Genomic DNA, 12,175 nt, shown 5'->3' with positions numbered 1-12,175 from the left:
GACAATTGGGAATGCAAAGGACTAGACATTTTATAAAAAAATGTTCAAAGCTGGAGAAATATCCAAAGAAAAACAAATACAATGGACCTAAAATGATTCTAACCAATCCTCTAAAAATGAAGAAGATCCAAATATTGCTCTAATGATCACAACATCATATAATGTGCATCTCAATGATACAACGAATGATGGTGATGATGAGATCTTTTCTAATCTACCTCGTGATGAGTTTGTAGTTACTCTTCAGTAAAATTCAAAAAATAAGTAGTCTTTATTATAAAAATAAAAAATTAAAAAGATATATATAAATTATTATTATAATTTATTGAAGGAGAGGTATACATGACTTACAATCTCACACTTTTAGTTCCACAACAAAAGAAAAGGAAAAAAACAAAACAGAAAATTACATTGGCAGCCAAATTAAGCACACAGGATGATTATATAGTATACATAACAACACACTTGTTGATGATTATATAGTTTAGTTGTAATCAGGATGAGCCAAACAGTAACCCTCAAGAGCCTTGAAAAGACCATCCCCCTTAGCTTTGTCAGTCTTGAGTTGCTCTTCACTAGGAGCAGCATCACCTTTTGTGAAGTATTTCACACTCAGCTTTGCAATGGATCCTCCATTTGGTCCTGCAGACAGTTTAGCCTCGAATGAGATCTTCTCAACTGTGTCTGGAAATCCAACACCACCAACTATGCTATAGTTGTAAGCCAAGTTAGCAACATCTACTAACTCCACTTTGTGCAACACATGTTTGGTTTCACCATCTGCACATAAAATTGCAATTAAAATTTTATATATTGAGAGCATATTCAAGTAAATCATGTATAAATTTATACTGACCTTCAACGAAAGTGAGTTTTTTGATGGTTCCAGCACCACCGTTTCCTTCAACAATTTCGATACTTTTGATGGCATCAATAACCTTTGGAGTAAGGTTATCAGCATCTGTAACTAGAGCTTTGTAGAGTATAGCAGGTGCTACAACAGAAGTGATTTCATCTTCAACATTAAAAACACCCATGATGATAATGTTTTATAATGCTAAAGTGTGAGAAAGAACTAAGAAATTGCTTGCCTAGTTGTGTGATTTATGAGTGAAGTTATGTCTAGTATTTATAGGAACTCAAAATTGTATTGTTTAGAATTTAGATAGCCAATAGATGACGCCGATGACTAATATCAGGTCGTTGGGTATTTTTTCTATTCACATTAATTGCGAAATGAATTTGGATAATACTATTTTATTTATTTAATTTTAAAAGAAAATTTTATTTGGACTCACAAAATTCTTAAATCTACTATTCATTTCTGTCCTCCAAGTCCCGTCAAATTTGAATGTTAAACGACGTGCAGAATAATTTAGTTTATAGTTCCAAACAAGCTAATATGGAGAGGTTGTCGGCAGATAACAAATTTCTTAAGCAAATTGTTACATATTTGACTTAGGTGGATGTACTTGGAACAACATGTCTAGTTGGAAGAGATTAATTGCTTAAAAAAAACTTTTATATATATATATATATATATATATATATATATATATATATATATATATATATATATATATATATATATATATATATATATATATATATATATATATATATATATATATATATATATATATACTTAAGTGTTGAATTCTAATTTCTTATGTCAAAACAGATTGTTAGACATAAACAAGTAAGTGTCGAATCACCTAGTGTGTTGAGTTGTATTAGTGTGTCGAAGTGTCGAAGCATGTTACTTCACACAGGATTTTGACTTAGGCATTTTTTTAGTAGTGTTAACTATTTTGAGCTTTTATAGTTTTGCGCTTTGGTTTATTGAGCAAGTTAACCTAAATCTATAAATAGAGGGAGTAACCTTTATTCTTATATGAAGAGAAGAAAGAACTCATAACATTGTATTCACATAATTTTGAGTTGCAAAGTGAATAAAGAAGTTTTCCACAAGTTGTAGACAGAGAGAAAATTCTGCAGAAAATATTCTTCTTCTCAAACGTTTCTTTTCCTTCTTTCTCAATCGTTCTTTTCTTTTCACTGTCATTCCGTGGGTGATAACAATTTTATTCATCAAGATTGATAGAAATTCTCCATAGGTTGTGATGGATTTCTAACATCTGATATCAAGAGCTCCAATTTAAGCGATTCGTGGGAAGAAAATCACGATCACAATGAATCATCCAAACATGCATTTTCCAGCAAATCTACCGATTCTCAAGAACAATAATTATGAGAATTGGTGCAATCAGATGAAAGTTGTGTTCTATTATCAAGATCTTTGGGATTTTGTGAAGGAAAGAGTAACAACGCTTGCAGAAAACGCAATGAATCAAGAAAGGGCTGCACATAAAGAATTGAAAAAGAAAGATTATAAAGCTCTCTTTATAATCCATTAATGTGTTGATTCAGATAATTTTGAAAAGGTTAGTGATGTAGAGTTAGCGGAAGAAGCATGGAAAATTCTAGAGAAGTTAGTTGAAGGCGTGAAGAAGGTGAAATAGGTGAAGTTACAAACTCACAAAAGGACGTATGAATTACTTCAGATGGAAGACAATGAAAGCATAATTGATTTCTTCACTAAGGTTACGAAACTGGTGAATCAAATCAAGATATATGGAGAAGTGTTGACATCAATATCTATTGTTGGAAAGATCTTAAGGTTGTTGGCTCCAAAGTTCGACCACATGGTAGTAGCCATAGAAGAGTAGAAAGATTTGTCAAAACTGACAAAGGAAGAGCTTTAAGGGACACTTGAATCTCATGAACAAAGACTGGATGAAAGAGCTGCAGGAAAGTCAAAGATTGATATGGCTTTGAAGGCGCAATCAACAAAAGAAAGGAAAGGCAAAGGAAGCTGGAATGGAAACAAAGGCAGAGGAGGCTACAACAATTCGACTGGTCGAAATCAACAAGAAGGAAACTGGTCGAATCAGAGAAAACCCTAGAACCAAGGCAACCAAAGAGGTGGTGTTGTAGGTAGAGGAAGAGGTGGTGGTCAAAAGCCAGACAAGAGTCACATTCAGTGTTACAATTGTTAGAACCATGGTCACTATTCTAGTGATTGTCCAGAAAAGCAGGAGAATCAAGAAACTTAGGCAAAGTTGGTGAAACATGAAGAAGAAGAGATGTTGCTGATGGTTACAATGAGAGAAGAAGAGAGATTCAAGGACCAGTGATACTCGGACTCAGGATGCTCATCACACATGTCTGGAAGTAAAGATTGGTTTGTCAACATAAATCCCTCAATGAAGAACATGGTGAAATTTGCAAATGACAATACTCTAGCAGCTGAAGGTGTTGGTGATGTTCTGATTATGAGGAAAGATGGAAAGAGGCCAGTAATTTCAAATGTGTTGTACATACCAGGCATGAAGAACAATTTGCTCAATATAGGGCAGTTAGTCGAAAAGAACTACAAGGTGTTGATCAAAGACAAGATGATGAGAGTTCTCGACTCAAATGGAAGGTTGATTTTGAAGGCTCCAATGTTTCAGAATAGAACCTTAAAGATTGAGCTAAACGTGATGGAGCATAAGTGCCTTGCAACAGCGACCAACAGAGATGAATGGATATGACATTATAGACTTGGTCATCTCAATTTCAAAGACATCAGAAATTTGAAGAGAAGAAGTATGGTTTCAGGATTACCAGAAATCGACATTCCAAATGAAGTGTGTGAAGAATATGTGCAGGCGAAGCAACACAAAAACAACTTCAGTAAGGATGTAAGAAGCAGGTCAAAGGCAATTCTTGAAGTCATATACTCGGATGTATGTGGTCCTATCCATGTGGACATATGGAGGTAACATATACTTTATTACATTCATATATGATTTCAGTCGAAAACTATGGGCTTACTTGATCAAGAAGAAAAGTGAAGTGATCGAGGTATTTGCCAAGTTTAAACCTATGGTCGAAAGACAAAGCGGTCGAAAGCTCAAGATTCTGAGGACTGGTGGTGGTGGAGAATATGTGCCGAAAGACTTTGATGCCTTATGTGTGAAAGAAGGGATTGTGCATGAGGTGGTGCCACCCTACACTCCACAGTAGAATGGAGTCGCAGAAAGGAAGAACATAACCATCATGAATATGGTGAAAAGTATGTTGAAAGGCAAGCATCTACCCAAAGAATTATTGGGAGAAGTTGTATCGACTGCAACATATATCCTGAACAAATGTCCGACGAAGAAGCTAGAAGGAATCATGCCAGAAGAATGTTGGTCTGGTGTCAAGTCTAGCTTGAGTCATCTGAGGGTGTTTAGATCTATAGCATATTGACATGTGTCGGGTCAGTTGAGAAAAAAACTTGATGACAAGTCCAATCAGATGGTCCTGATAGGATATCATTCGACTGGAGGATACATGTTGTTCGACCCAATGATAAAGCAAGTAATGATCAGCAGGGATGTGATCATAGATGAGCTTAAGGAGTGGGATTGGACTGTGAATATTAAGAAGGATTTAGTGAGAATCTCATGTGATGAACCAACTAATGAAGTCGAAAGAGAAGTTCGACAAGAAGTCAGAGGTGAAGCAAACCCAAGCAGACCTCAAAGAATAAAACACTTGCCTGCAAGGTTGCAAGAATGTGTGATTACATCAGATGATGTGGTAAATGAAGAAGGTGAGCTGGTACACTATGCTTTCTACGCAGATGTCGAACCAGTCGATAAAGTTGGGGCATTAAAATATTTGAAGTGGGTGAAAGCAATGAATGGAGAACTGAAGTCAATCAAAGTCAACAACACTTGGTCACTTGTCGAATATCCCCAAGATAAGAAGGCAATCAATGTGAAGTGGGTATATAAGGTGAAATTGAATCCCAAAGGAGAAGTGACTTAACGCAAGGAGAGATTTGTGACAAAAGGATTTCTTCATAAAGAAGGAATCGACTTCGACGAAGTTTTTGTACCTATTGATAGGATCAAAACAATCAGGTATGTTGCACAACCAGTTGGGTTTATGAAACAAGGCAAAGAAAGAAAGGTGTACAGGCTGCATAAAGCCCTGTACGGACTTAAATAAGCTCTAAGAGCTTGGAACAAGAAGATAGATGGTTTTCTAAGGGAGGAGGAATTTGTGAAGTTCACAACTGAACATGGAGTATATGTAAGAAGAAGTAAAAGTGAATTGCTTATACTATGTCTCTATGTCGATGACTTGTTGATAACAGGTAGCTGCAAGAAGGAGATCGCAGATTTCAAAGGTGATCTCAACAAGGAATTAGAAATGTCAGATCTGGATGACATTTCATATTTCCTTGGCATCAAATTCTACTAGAGTAGTAGAGGTTTGATGATGCATCAAATAAGGTATGCAGGAGAAATACTCAAGAGATTTGAGATGAAAAATTGCAACCCAACTTCGACTCCAGCTGAGCCCAAATTACAACTGTCGAAAGATTCAGATTCAGATGATGTTGATCTAACCCAATATAGAATACTTATTAGGTCACTCTGATACCTTTGTCACACAAGGCCTGACTAAGTATACAATATAGGTATGGTGAGTAGATTCATGCAGAAGTCAAAGGTATCACATTTAGCAGTGGAGAAACGGATACTAAGGTATCTGAAAGGAACTCTCGACTATGGAATTTTGTTTCTCGCAGTTGATGAAGGAAAAGAATGCAAACTAGTGGGATACACTGACTCAAGTTGGTGTAGTGATGTTGAGGATCGAAAATCTACGGATGGCTATGTGTTTATGCTATGTGGTGTACCAGATGCTTGGAGTTCGAGAAAGGAGCCAGTGGTGGCATTTTTGTCATGCGAAGAAGAATATGTAGTTGTTTCCCTTTGTGCATGTCAAACAACATGGATGGTGAATTTGGTCGAAGAGATAATATCGAAGAGTCATGGAGAAATTACCATGAAGATCGACAATATGTGAGCTATCAATTTGACAAAGAATCTGATAACACATGGTCGAAGCAAGCACATCGAAATGAGGTTCCATTATCTTCGAGAGTAGGTAGCATATGGGAAGATGAATGTGGAACACTATAAACCTGAGAATCGATTGCAGACATCATGACGAGGGGAGTGCAGGTTGAAGTGTTTAGAAGACTAAGAGCTATGATGAATGTAGATAGCTTAGACACAATGAATTAGGTGGCGTGTTGATTTGTAATTCCTTGTGTCGAAGTAGGTTGTTCGACAGAAGCAAGGAAGTATCGAATCACATAGTGGATTGAGTTGTATTAGTGTGTCGAAGTGTCGAAGCATGTTGCTTCATACAGGATTTCGACTTAGGCCTTTTTATTAGTAGTGTTAATTATTATGTTTTTTTTTATAGTTTTGGGCTTTGACTTAGGGAGCAAGCTAACATAAATCTATAAATAGAGGAATTAACCCTTATTCTTATATGAAGAGAAGAAAGAACTCATAACATTGTATTCACATAATTTTGCAATTGTAAAGTGAATAAAGAAGTTTTCCACAGGTTGTGGGCAGAGAGAAAACTCTGCAGAAAATATTCTTCTTCTCAAACGTTTCTTTTCTTTCTTTCTCAATCGTTCTTTCCTTTTCATTATCATTGCGTGGATGATAACAATCTTGTTCATCAAGATTGATATAAATTCTCCATAGGTTATGGTGGATTTCCAACCAGAAGGGCTTTGAAGTATAGATATGAAAATAGGCTACTTTATATGGACAAATGAGTTAAATATGATAAAATATAGACAGAGGTGGAAATAATTCAGACCTTAAGTCTGAATTTTTCCTACCATAAATTTTTAAGGTCTGAATTTTGTCTACCATAAATTTTTAAAACATGAGTTTGTCCTATGGTCAATTATACATTTTTTTATTTGATTTAGTTTTTTAAAAGTTTGGGAATATTCATAAAGATTAATTAAATAAATAAAATAATAATAATTAAGTTTAATCTTTTTAATAAGTAGGTCATGCCACACCAAACATAAATAGACCGGATTATAGATCTTGTAGATATGCTCAACCTATTATCTTCCCTAAATATAGGGTTTGAGTTAAATATTATAAAATAAAATATAAATAATAGAATAAAATATGTTTTCAATTATTTATTTTTGAATTTTTTTTCAAAATTTTGATTAATTATAATAAATAAAATGACTTTTTGATGTCACAAAATTCAAACCACAACCCTTTTGATGCTTAGGCTAATGGTTTTTCAACACTTTTGTTGATTAAGCTCATATATTATATATTTTTAAATGCATTACATTTTTATATTTTTCAATCTAAATCATTAAATCTTCCAACTATTATAAAGACGTCGAATGCGGCAAAATAACAACGTGAAGGAATTTGATTTCTTTTCAATGTCACATGTCTAATTATAAATCTGTTTTTTTAATCTTTACATATAAGAACAAAATACATTGATTAATATCAAATTGTTCATCACTAAATTTGCAACACCTATTAAATATGTTGGTTCTGATTCTCTTTATATACTACTAGTAACAAATTTGTGCTGATGCACGGGCCAGATTGTTTGAGGAGTTCAGTTTATGGACACTTAATTGTTAATCCTATGAAATAAAATGAGAGTATATTGTTGAACACATAAGTGATAAAATCAAACTTGATTATAATTGATAATGTAGTTATGTTTGATAAATAAATGTGCAATTCTACATAATGGTAATATAAACTAAAAAAGTAAAGTCATTGAACAAAGTGAAGAAAACATGGGTAAGAATTAATATAAGTAAATTAAAATAGTTGATGAAATACATTTAAAAAACATAATGAAATAAAAATGAATAAAAAAATATGTTGAATTGAGATAGAATTTAAATAGACATGCTAATAACCAATTTAGAGAGTAAGTTATATTGAGAATATAGCAAGTGTGAGTAGTGTGGGTAATAATCTCACATTGGTTGAATATATGGAGACTTGAGCATTTATAAGTGAGAGAACTCACCCACCTATCACCTTAAGGTTTTTGGTGAATATTTAATATGTCTCTCAAAAAGACGTTGCTCTAGAGAAGAAGTCCACCAATGTCCAATGCTCCCTAGTGAAAAACTCTCCCAACAAATGATATCAGAGCCTGGTTCTAATAAATGGACCGACTTACTTGTATCGAAAGTCAATAGCGTCACAAAAGTGGTGAATAAGAAACGTTATGCTATAGAGTGTCAATAGCGCCACATAGGTGGTGAGTAAGAAACATTTTATGCGGTACAAGAGTTTGTGGAAGTAAGAAGAGATTCCACTTAAGGGGAGCATTGTGGACTCACAATTGAAGGGGAGTATTGAGAATGTAGCAAGTGTGAGTAGTATGGGTAATAGTCTCACATAGGTTGAAAATATGGAGACTTGAGCATTTATAAATGAGAGAATCCACCCACTTATCACTTTAAGGTTTTGGATGAATATGTGGTGTGTCTCTCATAAAGATGTTGCTCTAGAAAAGAAGTCTCACAATGTTCAATGCTCCCTAGTAAAAAACTCTCCCAACAAGTTAGAATAGTTGAAGAAAAATGAAAGTCGTGAATTTTGTAAAAAAATTCATGAAGATCAACTGTTTGTAGTGTGTAAAATAAATAAATAAATATGGGAGATATATTAAAGTTGGAAATTAATAGATAAGCAAAAGGTCAAAAATGAATTCTCCTAAACCCAACAACATCTTAAGCGGGTAAATAAGGCATGTAATGTATTTTTTGTTTTTGTAACAGATCGTCATCTGATTCCGAAACTAACAAAGAGTGGATCCAACAGAAGCTGGATTCATTTTACACAAAAGCGAAATCTGCAAATATGGATTATATCGCGCATGCAAGAATGAAGAAAACGAGAAAAGGGAAAGGTGTTGCAGGAAATGCATCGAAGAAGGAATACAAGTTGCAGGAATATCATCAAAGGTTCCAGGAAGCTCCATGAATAAGATTGAAAAAAATAAACAACCTGCAGTGAAGGCATCTAAGAATGCAGGAAGCTGCAAAGCTAAGCAAAGGGAAGAATGCGGGAACATTTGTGAAGTTATCGTAAAATGCAAAATGAGGTAAATAAAGTCTCTTGTTGCTGCTGCATGTTCAATATATAAGTTTTTTTGTTGCATAGTATTCTTTATGTTTGCAACATATGTATTATTAAATGGTTGACATAGTTTTTGGAATTTTTGATTAATTTGCATATATGTTTGTTGGGTTCGTAATGAAATGTTATTTGTTTAACTTTTTGTAATCACAAAGAAAGATAAAATATCTAATATGTGATGTAAATTTTTAGGTGTTTAAATTGGTAAGAGTAAAGTTGGACATGATGTTTGATTGTACGTATTTTATGTATATAAAATTTGAAGGCATGATGTTCTCAAACTATTTATGTAAATGTCTGGAATTACATACTGATTGAGCAACATAATGGGCTGCAGTTTAGGTACTATGAAGTTAATGTATATCGTGATAAATGGTTATATGTATGTCCATGTAATGCAAAGAAAATAACCTATGAGAAGTTGAAAAAGAAGAATCTAAGGAGGTCCATGTTAAGTGGTGGAAAGCATTTAAGGATCCCAACCTGGATAAGCACATCAACAGTTCTGAACCAGAGGACGACGATGAAGACTACACAGTGGAAGAATTCTATTAGGAAAAAGAAATAAGCTTTGGCTACAAATCTAGAAAGAATATGATGGTAAGGGTGAATCTAAAAAATTAGTAACTTGAATATTATGTTAATAGGCATACATGTTAATCATTTATTGTGTGTATGTCATCATTATTTTCCTATCGAAGTAACAAAAATATGCCTATATTGGAATCAGAAAGCTATTAAATTTATTGATGATGATACCGGAAAAATATATTATGGAGAGGTTCATTGTGCGAAGAGGAAAAAAAATATTGTCAAGAAGGAGAGATTTGTTGGAAGTTGATTGTACGAGTATGCAAAAAAGAAAAGGCTAAGAAAAGGAGATAAGTTGGGGTTTAGCATCGGATATCCTCCCTATAGGATGTATGTGTCATTGTTAAATTGTTGAGGAGTTAGAGACTTAAGAATTGTGGATAGTTATATGTTGATGTTGGCCTTGTAATGAGAATGTGGTAATGGTTATGTAGTATATGGATAATGGTTATAGGGAGTATGTGTTTTGTTTTAAAACTTTGTCGTAATGTTGTAACATATGTATTTATCTTTAATGGTTGTTTATGTTGTTATGGATAATCTTATAAGTTTGGTGTAATGTTGATGGTATGGAGAATTATATAAGATTGTTTTAATTATAAAAATTTATATTCCAATCCTAAGCATTAAGTACTTGGGTATAGACTAGTATGAGATAATAGAATGGAGGATGTAAAAATAACAGTTACATAAAGTTGAGAGATGAAACAAAATAAAGTGAAAATATGGTTAACCTATTAAAAACCAATTTAGTACACATTTATGATGAAACCAATATTGTAAAAAGGTTGGATTGAAAAAAATGGAAATAGTATCTTGCAAGAAAAGACAAAATGGTAATAAATAGTTTGCATCATTTAATGTAGGGACAATATATTATGTATGTGTAGTCATTCAAAAGTAGTAAAAAAAATATTAAAAAATATGATTGAGTAGTTTCCGCCGTGTTATATAAGTCTTTATAAGAAAAAGTTGTATGCTAGCATGCTAAGGGGTGGTAAGTGTAGATAACATTGGTTAGTTTTTTGGAAGGTAAAATTTTGTCATCTTATCAACTAATGCAATGGTAATGTTTATGGACTTATAAATAATAAATAAAATGCAGTTAGCCCCCCAAAAAGTTATGAATACATTTTTGACAAACATAAACTGTCCTCCACACATATCGTGAAGTAGTTAAATGGAAGTGCTAAAGTTTAAGCATATTAAAAGTATTACACAGGAAAAACAAAATTGTATGAATAACAATAAAAAAAGAAGCAACAACAAGTGCAAAATGTTGAAAGGATATGTGAGTCCATTGGCCCCATGTATTAAAGTGTGTTGAAAGTGGTATATGTAGTAAGGAAAAAGTTTCATTCAATAATAATTTAAATTGTGCTATATGACAATAATTGCAAAGAATGGTTCCAATAAAAATAAATTAGTTGTTTGCTAAATTGGCAATGCATAATATTATGTCACCTCTAATACAATGTAGTATATTTTACAAAATTAATAATGTCACGTACCTGTTAAATATTGTGAAAGACCTATTTGTAAATACATTTCTTGTTGAATCTTTGACATTATTATGCTCACCATATATCAAAATATTGCTCCCTTTCTTTGAAATCACCATTGAAATTGCAACATAATTTTGACCGTGATTAAATACATCTTGTGGAAAATATAAACCAACTCAATCAAGATATTAAACTTGGGATTTGTTGATAGTCATTGCATATGACATAATAATTGAGAATTGTCTTCGATTTAATTTAAAGGGCCATGGAGATTGTGAAGGAGACATGTCCATCCGTGGAATGTACATGGTTCACCATCTTAGTCACAATTAAACGTGTTTTGTTACATAAACCCTCATATTGATCAAGGTTCCTCATTAGCATTATAGGTGTCCCAATTTTCAATTTTATGTGACGTCCGGGTAATCCTGAAGTTCTTAGAGAGCTGGGAAATTTTGGACTTAGTAGTTCTATAACGTCCATGTCATGTATTTCAGATCTATCGATTGAACTGGAGCTGAAGTAGTCTCTTGCGTCACCTAAAATGAAGGAAATTCCAATGCATTAGAAAATGAAAATAGTGGAAATATAATCAAATAAAAGTAATGTGGTAAATGTTAATAAGTACCTGGCATTAGAGAAATAACATGTTCATTGATGTTATCTACAATTTTAATTGTTGATGCAAGAATAGCTCGACTTTTGAGGTAGTCATATGAATGGAAATTATCCAAGAAACTCGGATATGTGCTCTCCACAACTGCCTCAATTGGGTCATGAAAACTTGAACTTAAAATATCATAAGGAATATCAATTTCTACATATCCATCATTAGGTTCTGATAGTTTTCCCTCCCCAATATTGAGCAACCATTTTGAAAACTGTTCAATCTCAAGACATTCATTTGGGTTTGAACCACTTTGTAGCTGCATACTTTTTGTAAGTGTAAGTACTTCACAATCATTCCAAATGTAAGAAGAACTTAATGAATTGTGTACAATATCTGAACGGGTTCCT

The 12,175-nt window shown here is 33.3% G+C and overlaps 1 protein-coding gene across 1 annotated transcript; it reads right to left on the bottom strand.

The window, feature by feature from the left end:
* Nucleotides 1-292: 292 nt before the first annotated feature.
* LOC127073652 (disease resistance response protein Pi49) lies at nucleotides 293-1,101 on the bottom strand. The gene is made up of 2 exons (NM_001426830.1): nucleotides 857-1,101; nucleotides 293-780 (listed from the first exon to the last, which is right to left on the bottom strand). Exons 1-2 carry the CDS (start codon nucleotides 1,035-1,037, stop codon nucleotides 485-487), a joined length of 477 nt encoding a protein of 158 aa, NP_001413759.1. The 5' UTR covers nucleotides 1,038-1,101; the 3' UTR covers nucleotides 293-484.
* Nucleotides 1,102-12,175: the final 11,074 nt, after the last annotated feature.

The sequence above is a fragment of the Lathyrus oleraceus genome, chromosome 1 (genome assembly GCF_024323335.1).
Source record: "Lathyrus oleraceus cultivar Zhongwan6 chromosome 1, CAAS_Psat_ZW6_1.0, whole genome shotgun sequence".
In the NCBI taxonomy this organism is placed as follows: Eukaryota; Viridiplantae; Streptophyta; class Magnoliopsida; order Fabales; family Fabaceae; genus Lathyrus; species Lathyrus oleraceus.
The sequence above is the reverse complement of the archived record's forward strand: the minus strand, read 5'-3'. Positions and strand labels throughout refer to the sequence as shown.